Source organism: Colias eurytheme, chromosome 17 (genome assembly GCF_061535395.1).
Source record: "Colias eurytheme isolate Ceu_HAF_F1 chromosome 17, ilColEury1 Martin Lab GWU primary, whole genome shotgun sequence".
Lineage (NCBI taxonomy): Eukaryota > Metazoa > Arthropoda > Insecta > Lepidoptera > Pieridae > Colias > Colias eurytheme.
In genome coordinates, this window is record NC_142996.1 from 8,609,416 (window position 1) to 8,634,397 (window position 24,982).

General features: G+C 35.3%; 2 protein-coding genes across 8 annotated transcripts in view; one reads left to right on the forward strand and one right to left on the reverse strand.

Annotated features, from left to right (window-relative positions):
• The window catches only part of aPKC (protein kinase C iota type), a 193,236-nt gene extending 185,756 nt beyond the window's left edge, over positions 1-7,480 (forward strand). For all 7 annotated transcript variants that reach the window (XM_090111667.1, XM_090111662.1, XM_090111664.1 and 4 more), the window contains 4 exons: positions 174-341; positions 1,329-1,444; positions 1,797-1,920; positions 3,807-7,480. In XM_090111667.1, the coding sequence (XP_089967793.1) occupies positions 174-341; positions 1,329-1,444; positions 1,797-1,884 (372 nt within the window). In that variant the 3' untranslated portion in view covers positions 1,885-1,920; positions 3,807-7,480. The remainder of the gene's footprint in view (positions 1-173; positions 342-1,328; positions 1,445-1,796; positions 1,921-3,806) is intronic.
• A 1,869-nt stretch (positions 7,481-9,349) lies between these two features.
• The window catches only part of Inos (Inositol-3-phosphate synthase), a 28,301-nt gene continuing 12,668 nt past the window's right edge, over positions 9,350-24,982 (reverse strand). The window contains exons 5-12 of the mRNA XM_090111669.1: positions 21,248-21,381; positions 19,573-19,693; positions 16,844-16,994; positions 16,389-16,480; positions 15,190-15,298; positions 12,960-13,136; positions 12,467-12,642; positions 9,350-11,092 (exon numbers count right to left, since the gene is read on the reverse strand). Coding sequence (XP_089967795.1) covers positions 11,000-11,092; positions 12,467-12,642; positions 12,960-13,136; positions 15,190-15,298; positions 16,389-16,480; positions 16,844-16,994; positions 19,573-19,693; positions 21,248-21,381 — 1,053 coding nt within the window. The 3' untranslated portion in view covers positions 9,350-10,999. The remainder of the gene's footprint in view (positions 11,093-12,466; positions 12,643-12,959; positions 13,137-15,189; positions 15,299-16,388; positions 16,481-16,843; positions 16,995-19,572; positions 19,694-21,247; positions 21,382-24,982) is intronic.

The following is a 24,982-nucleotide window of genomic DNA, read 5'->3' on the forward strand; positions in this document are numbered from 1 at the left end:
GAAAAATCGGCCCTTATTGAAATATGTTTCATTGAACAAATATATGTTTTATTGCATGCTTTGTATATTACAAAAATACCGTTATATGGACTATGTTTATGCAAATACAAAATTATATAAGACTAGTTCTCGTGTACTTTTTCGTAATGCAAAATACTTCATCTCAATTCCAGGTGATCCTCGAGAAAACAATCCGTATACCGCGTTCCCTCTCAGTGAAAGCAGCATCAGTGCTGAAGGGCTTCCTCAACAAGAGCCCTTCGGAGCGGCTCGGGTGTGGGGAGGGGGGGTTCCTGGATATCGTCAGCCATCCCTTCTTCAAGAGCATCGAGTGGGAAATGGTGAGGATTTTATGGTTTTTTTTTTGAAGTGAAAACTTCTCTAGCGGCGTTGAGCACTTTTTCTGTAATGGGTATAAAATCTTAAACTCGCGTCAGGACACGTGACCTGATCGAAAAAGCGTAAGACGGATGGATATCAAACATGCTCACGTTAATAATCAAGTTTTCACTTCTGCCGGCACTCCCGGAGTGCAACCCGTCTTTTTTTTTTACTATAATATACCTAAGAATTATAATATTTGCACACCCAAATGGGTAATATTAGCCACATTGTAATCATAACATCTATACGTTCTTGCTAATAAATGTTATTTGAATTTAAATCAATGTTAGAAAACCCAGATCGTAACGAATCGTCTAATATTGCTGATTATTCCTACTGATAATAGCTACAACACTCTTAGTAGTAAAATAATGAATAGTGTCATTATATAACATATCGGAATAAATTTCATACTATATTCTTTCAATTTATATCAGTTGAAACAGAATTTGATTTCAATATTTTTATGGTTAATTAATGTTAATTTCAAACCAATTTAAATGAATGATCTATTAATAATTAAATAAGAAAACAAATATTTCAGTCTTCTCTTATAATTGGAAACAAGTAAAATGCGATAATAAGCTTACTTACACTATCTTAAAGCGCATTAACTAATTTTTCACCTCCAAATGTACACTGCCCTTGAACACTATATCAAAAGTGTCTGAGCAATCTCAATTTATTTGTATTTTATGTAACAATTTTTATTTTAATGAAGTTATTCCAGTTGGTTGATATAAACTACGCGGTGTGTCCCTTAGACACATAAAACTGAAAGAATAGAATAAATTCGATTGCTCTGGCGGGTCACGAGTGGCTGAATTGGTCAGGCATCCGCCCCGGAATGGCGTGAAAGGATGCGGGTTCGAGTCCCGCCTCGTGATCGAATTTTTTCTATTCTTTATAAATTTATATAAACTAACAATATAATAATATTCCAGTTGGAGCAAAAGCAAGTGGTCCCGCCGTTCAAGCCGCGGCTGGAGGGCGAGCGGGATCTCGCCAACTTCCCGCCAGAGTTCACGGATGAGCCCGTGCATTTGACGCCTGATAATGAGTAAGTTAACAATTAAACTTAAACTTGAACTTAACATTTAACCGCTTGTGTTAGTAGTTGTTTCTATTTAACCAAAAATAATAATTTTGGTTAGTTTTTTAGTAAAGTTGAGTTGCTCTTAAATAAACTAAAAAAAAACATACCGGCCGAATTGATAACCTCCTCCTTTTTTTTGAAGTCGGTTAAAAACTAGCTCTTACACCAACAATAATATAACTCAAATACCTATTTTATAAATGAATTTAATTTTACAGTCTTAATTTTTTCGAAATACAAAATAATTTAGCAAACTGCAATGAAAAACTAAACAAACTATGAACATTCTCGTAATAAAAAATGAAACACCTTTCAGCACGGAGATAGCAGACATCGACCAGAGCGAGTTCGAAGGCTTCGAGTACGTGAACCCGCTGCTGATGTCGCTCGAGGACTGCGTGTGACAACACGCCTGTCTGCTGCACCCACACACACAGCAGGTATAGCCCACACACACAGACGTGGGGTACATTCCCACCCCCACAGACGTGGGGTACAGTCCCACCCCCACACACAGCAGGTAACTTCCCACCCCCACCCACAGCAGGTAACTTCCCACCCCCACCCACGCAGGTAACTTCCCACCCCCACCCACAGCAGGTAACTTCCCACCCCTACCCAGAGCAGATAATTTCCCACCCCCACCCACAACAGGTAACTTCCTACCCCTACCCAGAGCAGGTAATTTCCCACCCCCACCTACAGCAGGTAACTTCCCACCCCCACCCACTGCAGGTAACTTCCCACCCCCACCCACAGCAGGTAACTTCCCACCCCTACCCAGAGCAGGTAATTTCCCACCCCCACCCACAGCAGGTAACTTCCCACCCCCACCCACAGCAGGTATAACCCACCCCCACCCTCTGCAGGTAATTTCCCACCCCCACCCACTGCAGGTAACTTCCCACCCCCACCCACTGCAGGTAACTTCCCACCCCCACCCACTGCAGGTAATTTCCCACCCCCACCAACAGCAGGTAACTTCCCACCCCTACCCAGAGCAGGTAATTTCCCACCCCCACCCACAACAGGTAACTTCCTACCCCTACCCAGAGCAGGTAATTTCCCACCCCCACCCACAGCAGGTAACTTCCCACCCCTACCCAGGGCAGGTAATTTCCCACCCCCACCCACAGCAGGTAACTTTCCACCCCCACCCACAGCAGGTATAACCCACCCCCACCCTCTGCAGGTAACTTCCCACCCCCACCCACTGCAGGTAAATTCCCACCCCTACCCAGAGCAGGTAATTTCCCACCCCCACCCACAGCAGGTAACTTCCCACCCCCACCCACTGCAGGTAACTTCCCACCCCACCCACAGCAGGTAACTTCCCACCCCTACCCAGAGCAGGTAATTTCCCACCCCCACCCACAGCAGGTAACTTCCCACCCCCACCCACAGCAGGTATAACCCACCCCCACCCTCTACAGGTAACTTCCCACCCCCACCCACTGCAGGTAACTTCCCACCCCCACCCACTGCAGTTAACTTCCCACCCCCACCCACAGCAGGTAACTTCCCACCCCCACCCACAGTAGTTATAATCCCACCCCCACCCAAAGCAGGTATAATCCCACCCCCACAATACTACTAAATTGTGTTCACTGTTTTACAAGACAATCGAAACCTACCTTAACCTCTATTACAACAATTCAAACAAAGAAATATATTAATTAATTTGTTGTTAACTACGTCGCATTTGAGTTTACAATTAATTTTACATTTCTTAATACAGGGCCATAAAAACTAGGTTATAATAAAAAATACTCGAGTCCTTTCCGTTCCCTTAAGCTTTGAAATTTTAATACCCAAATCATAAATTTGAACAATTAACATGAACACACTTGTATTTGTTTTACTTATGGTATGTATATACAATTATAGGTATATATGTATGTATATATATATATGATATCTATTATTATATCTATGTATTATTCATAGTATACTAGCGGTTCGCCCCGGCTTCGCCCGTGGTACATATGAAAAATAGATGTTGACCGATTCTCAGACTTACCCGATATGCACAGAAAATTTCATGAGAATCGGTCCACCCGTTTCGGAGGAGTATGCAGACTAACATTGTGACACGAGAATTTTATATATAAGATTTATTAGTATTTTTTTACATAATTATTGCGTTTACTTTTTACCCACCTCCTTTTTGTATTATATTATCTGATCAAACCTGGAAGAAATCACTTATAAGTGATAAGGCCGCCATCTGTGCTGTGTCTTCTTTTAGTATAAGTTTTCTTTTTGTAATTTTTGTTGGCAGTACAATAAAGTATTTAAATAAATAAATAAATACTTGTATCTACAGGCGTACGGGTACGGCGAGTCGTCGTCCTCAGACTACGACTCTGTGTGCTCGGAGCGGCCCGCGCGCAAGCCCACGCTGCTGCAGCACATGTTCTGCTTGCCGCTCAACTGACGCACTCGCGCACACCACACTCGACACACTCAACACACTCAACATGTCACTCAACAACACACTCAACACATAAAACATGGAAATCAACATGAAACGCAAACTGTCACTCAACACGGAATACAACATGTCACTCAACAACATATACAAAACACTCAATTCATACAACATGGAACTCAACGTGCTATTGAAGTACGTGATCCATCGACGCGTCAACAATCGAAAGACGCAACTCAACAATTGTTGAGTACATCGCAAGAGTCAAAAGTTAGAACTCAACAAATTATGAGTGAAACTCAACAATTGTTGAGTACATCTCAACTTCAGACAAAACAATCGACACATGCAACTCAACTTCCGACTTGTACGCCTCAACAATCGTTCAAAATAACGCAAAAATCATCTTGTATAACTCAAAGTGGTTTAGAACAATCGCCCGGTTTTTGTCAACAATGTTTTAGCGTTGCTCAACATTCGCCTGGCGTATCTCAACAGTATTTCAATGTAACTCAACAAACGTTGAGCCCTGCTCAACATTATTTCTGTGTAACTCAATCACCGGGTACATCGAAACAGTATTTTAGCGTAACTCAACAATTGCCGAGTACTTCTCAACAATCTTTCCATGTAATTGAAGAATTACCTACCATTCCGCGACGCTTTAGCGTTACTCAACAATCACCCGGTACATCTCAACAATCATTCGACATAACTCAAATATCACCCGGTATTTCTCAACAATCATTGAGTGTGACTCAACAATCACCCGGAACATCTCAACAATCACTCGATATAACACATCAAACAAATCCAGTATTACATCAATCACAACGCAAAAAACAATCACGACGCGTTGTTACATTCGATGCAGACATTTTGTGACACGACATATAAAAAAATGACTTTGTACTTATGTTTATTTTCACTTATAACAATAATTTCTAAGTATTATATTCTTGTATTAGCATTAAATACTTTTTCAATATTTTACAATATTATTACTAAGTGTTTAAAACTTTATGATATTTTTAATCGTATTATAACAGTATTCCAATTTTGTATTATTTTTACAATTATTTTAACATTCCAATGTATCGATGTTTAATAAAACATGGTGCCTAAATGTTTGGGAAAGACGGTAATGAGGAAAAAATAAGGGAATTGACTTTGTATTGCATTCAACGCATTTGGTGCTCAAATATATTGAGAATTGGGGTTTGGGGGCAGCGGTAGACAAACATATGAATTGGCTATATTGTGTACATACGATGTAACGTTATTGTTAGATTATATATTATAAATATGTATCGTGTGCGATCTGTAAAAGTTCATTGAAAAATATTTCAAAGATATTTCACAAGATTTATTTAATGGTATAAAAAAACCTTTTTCACTTCAATTTTAACTTATTTAATTTGAAAGAGGGAACTATTAGCTAGAAAGTATAGTGTTTATTTTACAATTTTTTTTTTTTTTGAGTTGACTAGTTCCCCTAATATAAAGAAGCTTTTTTTGTAATTATGATAAAAATTAATAAATAATAATAACAAAAGGATCGCACACATTTGCTAGTATAATATAATAATGTTTTCTCCTATTATTGTAAAGTTAGTTGACACAAACCAAAGTCCATACTTTGGCACGAAACGCTTTCATGTACATAACATTGACGTTAATAATTGTACTATATAACGTTATATACTGTATAAGGTTCATATTTTTGTGATTACTCGTAGTCGATGTCGGCTTTCTAAAAGAAACGCCATTTATTATGTACAATATATAAACATTCTAAAATTAAAAAAAAACTCTAAAGTCTCTAAACTATTATATAAAATTCGATATAGCGCATCCCGTCTCGGCGATGGTAAATAGGAAATTTAAATGTCACGTATAAATGTGTAACGTTAATTTACGAGCAATAAAATATGTAAATTTATTTAAGTATATCGGCAGATCTTCTGCTCTGAAGGCACGTAAGGAATTAAACGTAGTGACAACTCTGCGCCGGCGCCATTTGCCCGCAGAGCTTTAGTGTTAGACTAAGTGTAGTGCGTTGTACTCGTGACGTCATACATTCGACTCACGTTCTAGCTCTAAGTCATTTACATCGCGGAAACGCCATTGTACTTCCATCTTGAGTAATTCGGTCACAAATCTACACATTTATATTTATTAACGCAATCGTCAATGTACATAATAGTGAAGTGAATCGAACATCGCCCTCGATACAGATACAGAACGATAATATTGTTGGTGTTACTGTAAATAAATATTTTTCACGGCTTTCGTACGCTTGTGTAAATTTTGTATATGAATGCTAGATACCGCCGGTTTAGAGCCATCACTCGATTATTGTTACGGTACAAGTATTATCGTACTTTGAAAACGTCACCCTCATATAATTAACGATTACTCGATTAGCCTAGCGTCGTAAAGTATACCTCATTTGTAATATTTAGCCCTACGTTACTTCGGTGCGGAACTTTGCACCAAATAATATATTGTAATCCCTTCCTCGTAGATCCTTTTCTCCTCTCATAGCGAACGTTACTCGTTAGGTAGCCAACGAATTTTACAAATTAACCGTATATTAATGAGCACTGATACGAAACTAAAATTGTATAATTATTAACAAAAAATCTCGTAAATAATATAATTATTGGATTATTATATCATATTGTTAACGTAGGAAAAGACTATTATATGAGAATAATATCGTAATCTGTGACGGTCCGCGAGTTCGCGCAAATGTCCACGACTATTCTAAATAGTGTGTAGTATGAACCTATCAATTAGATATTTTGCACGATAATTTAGTGTTTTTTCACACGCGCGTCGATTTTCTCCCCTAAATATTATGATAATGCGTCTTCAGTCGTTTCGCTTGAGACAGATGTGATTGTTCGTTATACATGTTGTGGTTACTGACTTGCGTTGCCGAGTCTGTGTTGTGTCCTCGCCCGGGCCTGCTGTTGTTTTGTATAATTTTTACTATAAATAAGTATTTAAATATTATTAAAGTACTCTTAAGTATTAACTTTTAGTTGTTAGATAACATTCCACTTTATTTTTGTATTGGCGCGTTCTTATCGTTAAATTTTATAGACATCACACTTTGTAATGCGGCGCTATATTATATTGAAGCGTTCGTGACACTTTGTTAAATTTAATTTTTCAAATGTATATTGTTGTTTATAAGATACTAATTGCATGTAAAACGATTATCGGTAATATGTTATTGTAAGGAACGATCGTACAAGATATACTTCTTTCCGATATTTTTATGTAGAACAAACAGTATGCTTTTGTGTTATTATTTTAAGTGAACGAACCAATGTTTAAAGTAATGCAATTTTTGTGACTCTGTATTTTTAATTTAGGTGTGGTTCTTTATTTTTATTGTATATCATTTTGTATTCAAACGCCGATAAAATAATATTACTTGTTACGATTCATTGTGAACTGCTTGTGCGTGATCGCGACTTATTGTCAAATTAGACTGGAGGACTTGAGATACTGTACTATTCTATGCTTAAATGAAAATAAAGAAAGATTAATCTGAATTGTGTTTTTTTTCTTTGCATGATAAACCACATACCAAGTAAGTAATTTTAAGCCACTTTAATCCTTCCATCTTTTATTTTGGTTCAAATCCAAAAAAAAACACGATAGATAAAAAAGATTAATATATAAGGTCTTATCCATATCAATTATTGTAGTCATTTTAATAGGTAACATTTGACACTTCATACAAATTCACCAACGTAACCTTGTAACGGCAGGACTAAAATAATATATTTTTCCTTTTGTTAGAACTGCACAATAGCTTAACTTTTTTTCACGATTACATTTTTATTGTAATAATGACCGATACGAGTAATTTTACGATTTGCTTTCACTAATGATGTCCGATCTAAAAAACTGAACGTCGTTACAATTTTGCGTCAGTTAACAGGGATGTTACTCTGAAAATCGAAAACTGATAAATAAAATCGAATGCATTGATTAGTTATGAAGAAATATCGCCACATTTATTAACCATCTATAAAAATACACCTAGACAAATGCAATTTAATTATGTACTTGTCTTATTAGACTCCCTAAACTAACGAATGATAGAAATGTAATGGGACAGATTAACCTGATAATTTTTAAAATTCTCATATATTTCAAGTCCGTATCGACTCATTCAATTTCATCGATGTTTTTAAGCAGGTCACCTCCATAGAAAGATAAAACTGGCAGAAGTCAAACTTTACCTATTAAAATTGCTGCACTATAAAATAATAAAAACACAACTAGAATTAAATTGATTTCATAGTATATAAAGGAAAATTCAAAGCTGGATCGCTCCAACCAGGGTTACAATTTATTACTACAGTAAAAATTAACCTCTAAACCAAGCCACAATATGATGTCGGAATTATAATCCTAAGTTCTAAATCTAAAACCTTCTAACTACTACTAATTCTACTTCTACCGAAAACAATTTTAAGTCTACCAACTATCGAGTCTAGTTCATATCTAATATTACAGAATGATCAATGATGCGTACTGAAAATACCTACATTACGTTCAGATTCAATTGTAAGTAAAAAAGCGCCTTTTCTTGATTAAATATTTGATTTTACTCAATTTATACCTATTAATAAGAGTAAAATATATTGTATTGATTCATTACAACTGCTTATTGCGGCTATATGTGCCTGTTAACTATGTACAGGTTCGTAGACATCTTGTTGCATGGCGCTCCTGGGCCTCTCGTGCTTTTCTTACTGAGTTCATTCTTCAATTCTGCTCGATAAAAAATTTGTGTATCAGTATTGAAGTATGCATCGAGATTCGTCGATATGCATCGAGAGAATTAGTATATAGTAAATAGTAATAAGTTTAGAACTGATCAGCTAGAACTATCTACGTATGTTTGGTGATAAATGTTAAAACTGTTATGACGATTCAAAAGCTTTTCTAGAAGAAGTCTTGAATAAATAAATGTTTGACTGGTTTGGTTTGGCGAATGGTTTAAATAAATAAAAATATCACTTCCGATTAATTTAAAGAGGAAATGATCAAATCATTTTAAGGTGGTTTTCCCAGTTGTACTTTTCTCATACTGAAATTTAGCTCGGCCAGCATATGTTTCGTACAACAGAATAACCGGTTCAGATTATTTTATATGTTGCAGTTGAAACTCTTACTAGACAAAAGTGCTTTTAATCCATCAGTCCCCGGGATCACAGACACAATAGAAAATCTATCATCAGTCCCCGGAATCACAGACACAATAGAAAATCTATTGTGTCGTGGCCCGATCGGGGCGCTCGGTGGTCAATGGGTTAAAAGCAAAAACAGTCATATTAAGTTTTGACTGCATTTCAACATAGTATATAGAGCCTTAAATAATAAATAGATGTGATAAAATGAAACACAAATTAGGTGTTAATAAAATCAATTTATTGAATAGTGCACAAATGAATACAATAAACATATGTAAAGGAACATCTACACACATAAGAACTATCATCTACACAAAACGAATACTAATACAATTATACGAAATACATTAAGTGCAATAACAGAATATACGTATTCATACTATTAAGTATTTGCGTTTAACATCTACGTTCGTAAATCACAATGCAGTAATCTAAATGCGATCAATCACAACTGGGCACAACTATTACAATAACTTGGACTAAAACTGTATATATAGCGTTATATAATACTGATGATTCTTACGAGATTCAGCAGGAAATTAAATCGTTAAACGAGATAGTGCAACACTAAAAATAATAATAAAATTTTACTTGTAAATATTTCCAAATACACACGCAAGGATTTCCAAACTTACGAACTTTTTGTAAATATGTACTCCAAAATTTCAATAGGATATAAGAATTTTTACATTGTTCAGTTTACATTAGAAATCGAGTTGTCGCATATCAAACGTAAACGAAACGGAATGAAAATTGACACTCACACATTTTGAAACTTTATACGACTATTACTTGGAATCTTTACTCCGTCCTTTTATTCTTGATTTCTTGTAAAAGTCTGATTTTGAACAACGATATTTTCATCAAACCATTTGAATAAAAATATTTAGACTATGTAGTTTATATGAAATGAAATGTAGTAAATATGAGAATTAGGAAAAAAACATGGACGGAGTAACTCACACACATAAAATCTTCAATAATCAGGTTCACTTCAAAAGCGAATAAAGGAATTGATAAATATTATCGAGTCAAACTCGAAACGTAACATGGTCATACTTATTGTAAAAAAACGCAACACAGCCAAAACTGCACTCTAAGATAAAATAATAATCGTAAGTTCAATATAATCAAAATTCATTTCTAATCGGAATTATAAAAATATGGTAATTTTTTATTCATAAATACTTCTTTCATATACGTATAACGAAAAATATAACTTTCTATATGATAATCAAACGAAAAAATAAATTGTTCAATCCCCCTTATTTCCGACGTAACTATGAGATTTAAAAATACAGATCATATTTTTAAACAAAATATTACACTTTTCTCAGAAAATTGTGCAAAAAAATAATGCTCCTGTACTAAGTACGAAAAATTAATCTATAAATAATACTGAAATATACCTATTTAATACTTCAACGAAATTTAATAATATAAAAAAATAAGTACACAAAATTTGTGCGTAAACATTCGTAAGACATTCGTTTTATGAATAAAATCAAAAAGAATCGACTTTTCTTGATATTTCACTACAAAAAGAAACAAAAATATATGATTTAACGAGCCTCTATATACTTTTAGATCTAATTTGATTCTATCTAATCTAATTTAACACACACGTTACAATTTTTTTGGTATATAATATAATCCAAAATAATTACAACATAAATTATACAATACTAAATAATACTTTATAATTTTCAAAACACTACAAAAACACACAACATAGGTAAATCAGAAATCAGAATTGAAACATGGTAAATGGCACGTCAAATGGTCACTATGGTTAATTTTATCACAAATGGTCACAAAATGTATATAAGGGGGAGAGAATGGTAGATGACAGATGATCATAGATGTTTATTGGTCGCCATTTTCATGCGCAAGCTTCTGCTTCTTGTTGGGCGGAGAGAACATGGCGCCCGAACGGAGAGACGACATCAGGAATGGTACCTGCAGAATTGTAATGAAAATTAATTTTGTATTGTTACTGACATAGCTTTTGTTTTTTTTACTTACTTTTGAGTGTTGATCCATTACAGGGATACAATGTTTTTTGAGACGCTTTGTACTTACGGTGTTTTCTTTTTAGATTGGAGTGGAGATGAAGAGAGTAGTGAAATACGACTCGTTCATCTTACTTTGAACTATCGGCGAATTTTGAAGTTTGAAACTAATTTTGATTCGTCTATCAAGTTTTAATGACAGCACGGGGCAGGCCACTGACCTTGTGCTCCAGCTGCAGGTGGGCGAGCGGGGGCAGGGCGAGGCAGGCCACTGACCTTGTGCTCCAGCTGCAGGTGGGCGAGCGGGGGCAGGGCGAGGCAGGCCACTGACCTTGTGCTCCAGCTGCAGGTGGGCGAGCGGGGGCAGGGCGAGGCAGGCCACTGACCTTGTGCTCCAGCTGCAGGTGGGCGAGCGGGGGCAGGGCGAGGCAGGCCACTGACCTTGTGCTCCAGCTGCAGGTGGGCGAGCGGGGGCAGGGCGAGGCAGGCCACTGACCTTGTGCTCCAGCTGCAGGTGGGCGAGCGGGGGCAGGGCGAGGCAGGCCACTGACCTTGTGCTCCAGCTGCAGGTGGGCGAGCGGGGGCAGGGCGAGGCAGGCCACTGACCTTGTGCTCCAGCTGCAGGTGGGCGAGCGGGGGCAGGGCGAGGCAGGCCACTGACCTTGTGCTCCAGCTGCAGGTGGGCGAGCGGGGGCAGGGCGAGGCAGGCCACTGACCTTGTGCTCCAGCTGCAGGTGGGCGAGCGGGGGCAGGGCGAGGCAGGCCACTGACCTTGTGCTCCAGCTGCAGGTGGGCGAGCGGGGGCAGGGCGAGGCAGGCCACTGACCTTGTGCTCCAGCTGCAGGTGGGCGAGCGGGGGCAGGGCGAGGCAGGCCACTGACCTTGTGCTCCAGCTGCAGGTGGGCGAGCGGGGGCAGGGCGAGGCAGGCCACTGACCTTGTGCTCCAGCTGCAGGTGGGCGAGCGGGGGCAGGGCGAGGCAGGCCACTGACCTTGTGCTCCAGCTGCAGGTGGGCGAGCGGGGGCAGGGCGAGGCAGGCCACTGACCTTGTGCTCCAGCTGCAGGTGGGCGAGCGGGGGCAGGGCGAGGCAGGCCACTGACCTTGTGCTCCAGCTGCAGGTGGGCGAGCGGGGGCAGGGCGAGGCAGGCCACTGACCTTGTGCTCCAGCTGCAGGTGGGCGAGCGGGGGCAGGGCGAGGCAGGCCACTGACCTTGTGCTCCAGCTGCAGGTGGGCGAGCGGGGGCAGGGCGAGGCAGGCCACTGACCTTGTGCTCCAGCTGCAGGTGGGCGAGCGGGGGCAGGGCGAGGCAGGCCACTGACCTTGTGCTCCAGCTGCAGGTGGGCGAGCGGGGGCAGGGCGAGGCAGGCCCGCAGCAGGTTGTCGAGGCAGGCCCGCTGCTTGAACAGCGCGTTGACGACCGGCGCTCCGGCCGGCACCAGCGGGGCCTTCAGCAGGTAGCCCAGCGGGGACAGCACCGCGTGCATGCCGCTCCACTCTGCCGATATACAAGGGCTAGTATAATGGACACTGGAAAAATGTCTTGCGGAATTCAGCGTAAATACCATGAACTTTGTTCAGTGGCAAAATTCTTCTGAAATACATTGATACAATTAATAATATAAAAAATATATTTCCCATCCCATATTTATAAGATAACAGGCGTGGGACAAGGGTGGCGTCCCCACAATCTTGGTTGGTTGGTTTTAGCTTCACCCTGACCCGCCCCCTACACATAAAAAAATAAAATTGCGTCCTCTAAAAAACGCAACCCCAAATGTAACTTTTCACTGGACTACATATGTAATCCTTTACCCTTGGTCTGGTCCTCCCTGAAGCTGACCCTGGCCAGCAGGTCGGCCAGCACGAGCAGGTCCAGCATGAGCGGCGCGGCCAGCAGCGAGTCCTCGCACGTGTTGTGCACCGCGACTGTGCTCGCGCCGTGCAGCAGTATCTCTGACGTGTACTCGTCCATTGCGCGCTTCGAGTCACCTGTGAGGTTAAACTATTAGTCTAACCTAACTATACAGGGTGTCCCACTATTGGTATATTAAGCGCGAAAGGACTTATAGTTTTACATACACTGATCACGTAAAAAATACTTAAACAACAAAATTACGTCAAAAAATTTTTGCTAAATTTTTCCTGAAAATCCATGTTTTCTTCTCTAGCTTCGCGCAGCCGGCATATACCGCTTTTCTAATATGAGCATTTTATCTATGAAAACCACAGAACAGTAAAAACATATAGAAGTGCTGTAATGTCTAATTAGTATGAAAACCAGTGTCGCTAAACCCACACATTTAAACCGATAGTTATACAGTACACTACAAGTAAACTATGCCTTTGATTGGACAGCTTAATTTGAGTAAAAACTGACTTAGGTTATAAATTCAGCATTTCAATATGTACCCTAACGCACCATGTTACGGTTTATTTTAGTATAACATCCCTAGGTATATTAGCTGTTTTGTTTCTCATTGCACAGAAATTCCAAATTCGAAAACATTCAGCTACTCCACAACAGAGGGCGTTAGTTTTCGATAGATATAAATTTGAAACGCAACACATAGAGATAAGGTTGAAATTTGTGTCACTCAACATTAATGACATTAACTTGATATTTATCTGATGCTATGCTCTGAGGGATGTCAGCCTTGTTATCGATAATTCACAAATAAATATTTTTTGTGTATTTTTTTTTCTTTCTTTTATATGAGTATAGTATAATGCGTCACATTTTGGAGTATGTTTATTACTACTAAGTACGTCTTTTTATATTATTATTATTAAATAAAAAACGGAATAGAATAGTATAAATCTATATTTACAAAATACAAACAGAAAATATGCATTATTTTAAATCTTGGAACTGCTGTAGGTTTGATGTATCGGTGGCCTTTGTGAGACCGCTTAGTACTGTTCGGCATCCAGCTAACTCGTCACGTTGCATTTATCCATTTCTCTTTTAAATTAGCCTCTTTGGGCTAATCTGTAAATAAATCTATCTAAATCTATAAATAAATTAGACAAATGAAAGCTAAGGAAAAATAAAATAAAATTTAATATATATAATGTTTGTCTTTTCTAAAGTATCGATACTGTCGATATGCACCACAAGCATCACTAAAGCGAAATTCGTTTGTTTATTGCAATAATATTCCAGAAAGTCTTGTTTGCTGTTCAATCTATAATAGTACTAATTTCTTATGGATTAAGGTTCATTTTGACTAGATATTTGTATAGAATTTTGACAAATTACGACAAGCGAAGTTATAACATAAAATATAATTTAAATAAATTAAAATAAGACTTACCGACGGTATGAAATGCCTTCATTGCTGATATTATTTCGTCTGCTATCATACCGAACACTCTTTATACCGAACAACACGTCCTAATTAATGAATAAATATGGAAAAAAGGTTTGACAGCTGACAACCGACTCGAATATTTTTCTGTGCACAACTGAGAGCAAGTTAGGTGATCTAAACTTATCATTGACACGTGGGCCACGCCCACATCACACTTCTATCTACTTTACTGTTCTGTGATGAAAACATAATCTTAAACGATAGCTCACGTGCTGGTGGCAAAGTTGGGCGGGTTGCTTGTTATGGATCTACACATAGTTTTAAGAATTCATTTATTTGAAAAAAAAATGCGTCTGGAATTTTATAACTATTTTTTACGTACTCAGCGTATGTAAAACTATAACCTCCTTTGAGCTTAGTATACCAACAGTGGGACACCCATGTATAATATTATAGTCTAAGATCCCACAGCAGGAATAGTGCGTTCATCATTTTTTTGCTAAAACCAAAATTTTATGTATCATAAAAGTTCAGTTCATAGAACAATTTTTGTACGTGCTAGTATAAATGGAAATTTGAAGTCAGTAAAAGACAAATAGGACAACCGCTAATCTAAATTCGCCCATTTTCGTGAACGAGTAACATACATACACCCATACATTCTTACAAACTTTCGCATTCAAAACATTAGTAGGCTAAAGTGTATTACAATGAGAGGTTAGTACACTAACCGACATAGGGCACGTATTTAATGACGACCACGTGGTCGGGCTTCTCGCCCGGCTTGTACAGGATCGGGTTCGACTCCACCATGTCGTCCACCACGTTGCTCTTCGTTATCTGCAATGGGGAATATTCATGTTTTTCTTTTTTGTCTTAAATTAATAGTTTACTATTTTATAACGTAGAAAAAACAAGTCAATAACTGCGTTAAAAACAACCGACTTCAAACTTACACTTGCAACATTTACAAATACAGACATAAATGCTCATAAAATAAAAACTACTGGGCCTATACGAATAAAATTTTTATGGGACCAATTCGACACCATCCCGCATCGAACAAAAAAAGAATCACGTAAATCGGTTCAGAAACCACGGAATAATCGGTGTACATACATAAAAAAAAAACATACCGGCCTAATTGATAAACTCCTCCTTTTTTTGAAGTCGGTTAAATATTAATGGGCTTCAAAAAACTCTAGATATTTTTAAAAATGAAATTTAAAACTTTTAAAAAATTTAAGCGGTTCAAACGCCGCCATTTTGCGCGCGCTTTGTGTGACGTCACATGACACGTCCAGTGGGTGTTTACCTTAGTGTTTAGTGTTTACCTGTGGAGTAATGGATACAATGTCGTATCAGATGACGTCACATTTCGTTCGACCAGTTGAGGCGCGTTTTGGAAGTTTGAATTTCGCTCCCTTATTTTGCACTTTTTGAATATTATTTTAGGGGTTTAAATGATAAGTAAATAAAAAAAAATACTTTTAATTATAATATTATGATGATAAGTATTCGAGAAAAAAATATTTTAGGCCATTTCAAATTTTATGCATATTCCCTATTGTGCTTTAGTTTTAAAAATCTACTCGAAGATATTATTTCAGTATTATATTATAGAAAATTCATCATAATTTATTTAAATTATGCTATTGTTGCCTTTGGTATAACTTCATTTTGGATAATAATATATTTGGCAATTATCGCCATTATATAGAAATACATATATACATTGTCAATTAAAAGCGCTTTCACTTCCAGGACTATTTGCAGAAGGAAAGAATATTTTATTTAAAAGTGCCCAAAAAAAAAGCCCTGACAGTTAATTCTTCTAGTAACAATTAAAGATTATTCTATTAGTGCTAAACTTTTTAAAATATACTTTTACTTTAATGGGAATAAAATGATACATGACTGATTTTCTTACCTCCTTGGATCGGAACTGCTTGGGCGCTGACAGGTTCTTGCCATCATTATTACCAAGATGGTTGTAGCTGACGATCGACACTGGTTTTAGACCTGTTGTAATTATTAAAAGACAACGATTATTCTCAAATCTATCTAGTAATCAATACCCTTAAATAATAAAAATATATTATGTTTTCCTCCCCTTGTCGGTTTCGTAACTTAGTGATTTTTTACTCGTGTCGGAAGCCAAGACTCTGTTTGGGTCGCAGAGCTAGTTAAGTTAGTAAGTAAGTAAGTATGTTTTCCTCCATTTTTACGTTGTATAAACAGCACAACACGTTTTGTGGCAGGTTCAAATGTTATTTCTTATAAGAAAACTCTGCCTAATAAATTTATGGGCAGAGTTTTGCTTCAGACCATTTTAGAGCGTAATTAAGACTAGTTTTTTTTTTCATATTTTCCCCATATACATACCAGCAGACACTAAAAAGTCGACTAACACCGACTTGAGCTTGGTCTGTCCCGACTTGAAGTCGTCTCCCGCGACCGCCACGCCCAGACGCGACGCGCGTTCTACCACGCCGTTGACTAGCGTGTTTTGTGGCGAACCGTTTATGTAGCAACACTTGAAACGGATATTATAGTTATTTTAAATCAAATATCGAAGCATTTGTATATTTAAAGTTTTTGAAAAATAATACATCCATACTAATATTATAATGCGAAAGTAACTCTGTCTGTCTGTTACTCAATCACGCCTAAACTACTGCACCAATTTTCATGAAATTTGGTATGGAGATATTTTGATACCCGAGAAAGGACATAAGCTTTTTACCCCGGGACATAGAATAGGTTTTATCCCGGAAATCCCACGGGAACGGGAACTATGCGGGTTTTTCTTTGACTGCGCGGGCGAAGCCGCGGGCGGAAACCTAGTAAAAAATAATTACAACTAATTCAAAAAATACGGAGAAACTCAGAACTTTTGATATAATTGCACTGGTTTGAAATAATTAGAATTTAGGGTTGCAAAGAAAAGTCTGCAATTGAAATAATTGATCGTATGAAAAAATCGTTCTTATTTCTATATGGAGCTCAATTTAAAGAAGATTATAACCTATGAATTACCAAAACAAAATATTATTTTATCAAGTTATACCTAGTTAAAAACGGTTATATTAACCCCAAATTTATATTGATCAAATCGCTTTAAATTTTGCCTTTTGCCTAAAAAGTACATTAAAATCACGATTAACAACACTAATAGGCCAGTGGAAATTAACATTAAATTCGCAAAGCACGATGTAGATTTGAATTTTTGGTATGTTGTTTGGATCAGTTAGGGTGTGATGTAAATCCCAATTTGCAACTTCGAAAAAGTTGTGCTCGCTGCGCACCACGTGATAAACTGCGAAAATTTTGGACTTTTTTCACTTTTTGCTCTAAAAGTCATAAACTATGCGTTTCCGACAAGTATGATTCAGTACATAAATTAAGGTTATTAAATTTGCAACAATTTAAGCCTAACCGCAGCTCTCTAAACCTTATAACGACTAAACTGTGGCCATTCGAAGATGGTTCATTTTTCCCGAAATATTGAAATTTTTAGTTTTGCTCCCGTTTGAAGCAAAATATCGGCAAAAACTGCTCGTTCTATGAGAAGTTCGTATAATAAAGTTGTAGTGCATTTAATTTTCTTTCATAAGAGCATAGAACAAAGTCTGTGAGACAAATATTTCACACACAATATCTGAAAAACAAAAAGAAGGTAGAAATAGATTTTAAAAGAATTGAAACTGAGAGCATATAAAATCATAAAAAGAATAATAATTTTTCATTTGCAGGATAGGTAATTAACAAAATTACAAAATTTGGGAAAGTAGGAAAAAAGATTATACGCAAATAATAAACTGCGAAAATTTTGGACTTTTTTCACTTTTTGCTCTAAAAGTCATAAACTATGCGTTTCCGGCAAGTATCATTCAGTACATAAATTAAGGTTATTATATTTGCAACAATTTAAGTCTAATTAAAGCTCTCTAAATCTTATAGCGACTAAACTGTGGCCATTCGAAGATGGTTCATTTTTCCCGAAATATTGAAATTTTTAGTTTTGCTCCCGTTTGAAGCAAAATATTGGCAAAAACCGCTCGTTCTATGAGAAGGTCGTATAATAAAGTTGTAGTGCATTTAATTTTCTTTCATTAGAGCATAGAACAAAGTCTGTGAGACAAATAGTTCACTCACAATATCTGAAAAACAAAAAGAAGGTAGAAATAGATTTTTAAAGAATTGAAACTGAGGGCATATAAAATCATAAAAAGGATAATACTTTTTCATTTGCAGGATAGGTAATTAACAAAATTAAATTTTCTACAACTTTATTTTATGACCTTCTTCTTTCTTCATAGAACGAGCGGTTTTGCCAATATTTTGGTTCAAACGGGAGCAAAACTAAAAATTTGAAAATTTCGGGAAAAACTGACTATCTTTGAAAGGCCACAGCTTAGTTGTTATAAGGTTTAGAGAGCTGCGGTTAGGCTTAAATTGTTGCAAATTTAATTATCTTTGTAATTTTGTTAATTACCTATCCTGCAAATGAAAAAGTATTATCCTTTTTATGATTTTATATGCCCTCAGTTTCAATTCTTTAAAAATCTATTTCTACCTTCTTTTTGTTTTTCAGATATTGTGTGTGAAATATTTGTCTCACAGACTTTGTTCTATGCTCTTATGAAAGAAAATTAAATGCACTACAACTTTATTATACGAACTTCTCATAGAACGAGCGGTTTTTGCCAATATTTTGCTTCAAACGGGAGCAAAACTAAAAATTTCAATATTTCGGGAAAAATGAACCATCTTCGAATGGTCACAGTTTAGTCGTTATAAGGTTTAGAGAGCTGCGGTTAGGCTTAAATTGTTGCAAATTTAATAACCTTAATTTATGTACTGAATCATACTTGTCGGAAACGCATAGTTTATGACTTTTAGAGCAAAAAGTGAAAAAAGTCCAAAATTTTCGCAGTTTATCACGTGGTGCGCAGCGAGCACAACTTTTTCGAAGTTGCAAATTGGGATTTACATCACCCTAACTGATCCAAACAACATACCAAAAATTCAAATCTACATCGTGCTTTGCGAATTTAGGGTTTTTTAGTGTCGATTTCTACTGGCCTATAATAAATCTTCAGTCTACTCACTCCTTCATCAATGGCGGCCAACGAAAAGATGGTGGAAGGCGATATTTCCGAGTTATTAGCTCGTAGCGCCTTCTCCAAATTTTCATCTGTGTCGTGCACTCCGGGGATGACTTCGCAGAACCTATACATTAAAATAATAAATAGAATATTTATAAAGACAAAATATTATCGTCTACACTTGTACATTCAAGTAATTGAAATAAAGTATTGAAAATTTATGAGAAACAAAAAATCATTCTATAATGAGGCGGGAACCGAACCCTATACTGCGGTATAACCTGTGTATCAAAATATTCATATCTACTTTAATAGATGAGAACTCTGTTTACAGTATTTATTCTAAAACTTGATAAAAAGAAGACTGCATCTATTATTTTTTTCATTCAAACTTGACAGAACGACAACAGAGCTTTGAAAAACTTTAATAAAAAATACAATTTTAGACCAAACATCATAGAATGAACAAAATATGTTTGTATAGGTTAAAAGAAACACATTTTAATTACAAATCTCAATACGTGTTTTAACATAATGCTAGATAATAAACTCTATCCATTTATAATGCTGAACGCTTAAAAAACGGCTAAACAATTTTAAATTATTCCATAGAACTGATAAGCACAATTTGTTGATTTAATTTATGATTTTAATGCATTTAAATCACTTATTAAGCTACATCGTTTGATATTAAAATGAAATTTAAAATTGTCGGTTTTACATTACGCCAATTTTGCATATTTCTACTGGACTATTTTTATCATTGATTCATTTCAAATACATTAAAAATAACTTTTAAGATATTCAGTGTAGTATTATAAAAATACATATGTAGTCTATTATCTAAATAATAGACAACACAGAAAAATAACAAATTAACTTTATTAATTAATATACCTAAATATAAAAATTTGTACACAATCGCAAAACAAATATTGAGATAATTTTATTTTTCTCATATATATTTTATAAAATAGAAATAGAAATATTGTTTATTTAACCAGTATTTATTTATTCAAAAAAAAGTGATTTATAATGAAATATAATAAGAGACGGCAAGCGTTAAGTTCAACAACCTGAAATATGACGCTCTGCGCGTAATATAATCTGAATTCCAAACCTTACAAATAATTAAATGTAGGACTTAGAAAAAAACAAAATAATTTTGTATTATTGTAAAATAACGTAAAATTTCCATTTTTTACACTGATTTATTTATGAAATAAAAAGTGTTGACGCACATGTGATTATTAATTCATAAGGCACCATTTTTATTTTAAACACTATATTTTTTATTTTATTTATTTACGTATATATATATGTAGGTTATGAATATAATCGACATTAACAATTTTAAATAGCAACTCAGTCGAAGTGGAACGAAAACCATCCTGTTAACCTGTTAAGTTTTCACGCTTGAACCGCTCCATTGAATCTTATAAATTACCATAAAAAGCGACATTTAAAAAGTATTATTATTATCGTGAAAAAAAAACCCGACTATTAATTTATGTAGTCTATGTCACTATCACAATTCTTATGATTATAATGACCTCAAGTCCAAATCCGTCCTTTGGCTTGGGCTGTAGGGCGTGCTAAAGAAAAATACATACATACACTCGAAAATCATAACCCTTCTTTTGTCGCAGTCGGGTAATAAATATAAACGAATACTCACCGTTCAGTATTTGCTGTCCACAGCACGACAATGCTGTCCAACTTGTGTTTATCGCGGAAATCTTTGATGTCTGCTCGCACTTGCAAATATTGCTCGTAGCGAGTGCCTCTGATGAGATTCGTTGCACGATCAGCCTGTAATGATTAAATTCACTTAATTATTGGTTTAATAAAAAAAATACTAAATTAATAAAAAATAAAAAAGTTAATATTTTTCGTATGGTTGTTTGAAACTCAAAAATTACTGCACCCATTTAAAAAATTCATATAATACCAACAAGAAACTACATAATTTTCTTTTTTCACCAAGTCGAACTGATAGTATATTATTTCACACTCAAGTGTATAAAGAGTGCCTCTACACGTGAACTGTTAAAAATTTCTAATTTTCTATATCGTCAGCGTATGAATGACAGAAATCGATAAAATGTACAAATAAATAATGCAAAATGTATTTCAACAACTATTTTGACCATTCCTAGATTTCTGTATTATAGTAGAGCCCAAGAAGCTTATATCTTATACACTGGAGATTTCGGTATGAGCATTTGACGTGTAACAAGAAAATTGTTGTGTTCTATCACTTTCACACCTAACTTGGTATTGCCACTGTTAATATGAAGTTTTCCCAAGGCTACTATGTATGCTGTAATATTCTGTGCAAAAGGTTAGTTTTTGTACATGAGTTTGTTGATAAATTGCCAACAACGTCATTCAGAAGCATTGTTGGATGAGACAATTATTATTTATGCTAAATAAAATAAGTATCTGAACCAATTATTAAAAAGCGATACTCCCTGATTATGGGTAGTTACCATAATAAAATTGTAGCAACTCTCACTTTGACAATATGGCATAAGTGTCAAAAAAATTGCGTCGCTTCGAATATTTAAGTTAATATTGTTGCGTATTTAATAAATATTTTCCGAATATAAATAATGTATTGCATTGTGAAAAATTGCAGAAGTTTTTGGACACCAAATTCTGGCATAAAATTTCACAGGCAAGTGTATATTTACGCTATTTACAATATTCCTCATGCATTTACCTGTTTAGAATCATTTTCATGGCAAAAATCGTCAATTTTATCATCATTTTAGTAATCAATCATGCTAAATATCTTCTTTTCCTAATAATTTCATCATTTTTCAATAAACCAATTTAACAAGTAAGGTAACCATGATGACGAGTTTTTACGGATAGCGAAGAGAAAATATTGTAATAGTTAACAAAATTATGATGAACATTTAGAACACCATTTCAAAGATTTTTATACTAGTAATGAAACAACGCACGACATCGATATTGCACTCACATGTGGTTTTATGTTTGTTCTTCTTTAACATAGAAATTAATAGTTCTTTTAACTTACCAAATTTTTTTTGTTTTACTTATTTCAGCTTTCCAAAAATGAAATAAAAAGAAATAAATGGCTGTCCATAGTGCCTATCAAGGGTAAAATTTATCAACATGCCAGAATATGCAGTTTGCATTTTAAGCCTAAAGATTACGGCCCAGAAAAAAAATACCTTTTGAAAAGTGCTATACCTTTTCATTTACCACATTCTTGTTACTGCGTCTCAACTGTGGATAAAGTAATTTTAATTATATTATAATTAACCACCATGAAACCATTAGTAACCGTAAGTACAGCTCCTGAAAGACATACGAATTTCTGAGAACTGTAATATCGTTACCACACATCAACACTAGCGATGCAACTCTCCCTTTGGAATATTGAAAAGTTTTAGACTGAAGCTTGAGTAACCAAAACGATGTTTTAATGTATGTAGCACTCATTTTAATTAAAAAATCGTAGTATGAGATCAAAAGTTATCAAGCGTTATTTAAAACTATCATTCTCTACCAATTAAAATGGTGTGTACCTATAAAGATGATAATTATTCATGTAAGTTGACCAGTAATATTATAATATAAATACTGTTAAAAATCTATGTCGTTATTATTTATAGACCATGATTTTTAGTTTTTTTTATTTCGAAAAATCCTGAATATACAAACCAGTGTGGTCACCCACAGAAAGAGACAAAAAACAACACTGACGTCATTCAAGGTTATATTTTCTTGTGACAAGTTAATGGTCATAGTGCAATCTCCAGTGTATTAGATATAAGCTTCTTGGTAGAGCCATTTTAATAGGCAACATTTGATAGTTCAACAAAATTCAACAACGTAACCTAGTAACGATGACATAGAATAACATGATATTTCGTTTTGTTAGAACTGCACATTTGCTTAACTTTTTTCAATTACGATTACATATTTATAATAATAATGACCGATGCAACTAATTTTAAGATTTGATTTTACTGATAAACCATTCTAAACATAATAAACATTTTCTTATTTAAAGAACTGACGTTACGCTACAATTTTGTGTCAATAAACCTTTTTTCTTTTTAAATACCAGAGACGTTACTCTAAAAATCGAAATCTGACATCTAGAATCGAATGCATTGATTACTTGGGAATAAAAACCATCATAAATTATTGACATGTGTTTCAAGTTCGATTGACAAATGTTTAAAGTCCGTATCGATTAATTCGCTTTAATCGATGTTTTTAAGCAGGTTACCACCCTATGAAGATAAAATTGATAGACGTCAAATGTTGCCTATTAAATTGGCTCAACTATAAAAGTTATAAATATCGTATGTTCTGTATTTATGTTTGTTTTGACTTTTAAGAGCATTTTCTAAACTTATAATTTCATGGAAAATTTAGGTAAACCCTAGTCCACACACATTGAGAAAAGAGATTCGACACTCAATTTTCATTTGTCATGTGATGTACAAAATCAGCATCCTACTCATTACAACAATTATAATTATGTAAACACACACATGGACATAAATTAACATCCCTTTGTATTTTATTTGTACATATTTAAATTAATTATTCTAATAAGGTTATCTGCATGGATTTAAAATATTCCTAAAGGAAAATTCCATTTACTTGAATACTCGAAAATATTCCATATAATAACCTGCATTCTCGAATATAAAAATATAATAAATAAAAATACATCCGTCGTTCCTCAGTTATAATTAACATAATATACAATCTCGTAAAAAATAATTAAAATAAAATTACTTTAAAAATGTTTACACTATTTACAACTTTATACACAGTATCAAAAACAACTAAAATCAAGAATCGTCATAATTTTAAAAAGAGTTTTGTTTTTTTTTTTTAATATTTTTTGATTTAGATAAAGTGTTAATAATATATTAAATTAATTACTTCTTACAACTTTGGTTCAGTTAACGCGTGAACATCTAGTGAATCGAAAGGAAGGAAGTTCGATGACAGATCTATTTTAAGAAAATCCTAAGAAATAAAGGCTTCTGACGTCAGTGACTCAAGATTTGCCTGATTGAAAAGATCGATTGAGATGTAAATTTATCTGCTCCATATAAATAGTATTTTATGAAAATAAAGATGATGTTGAATATAATCGAATTTCCACTTATGGGTTGAATTTATTATATTTTAGTTCAGCTTTTCATGTATTAAATCAGGCTTTGCGGCCATTAACCATTCCTGAAAGCCGGATGCTACCAAGTATCATAGAGTTAGTAATATCACAGATAATATACATAATACTATAATATATAGAAGTTACATACAACGTAACTAGGCCCCCCTAGTCAAGTGGCTTTCTCTTAGCGTAGCGTTCAACAGAATAGACTACGAATGTATGAGATTGACCAGC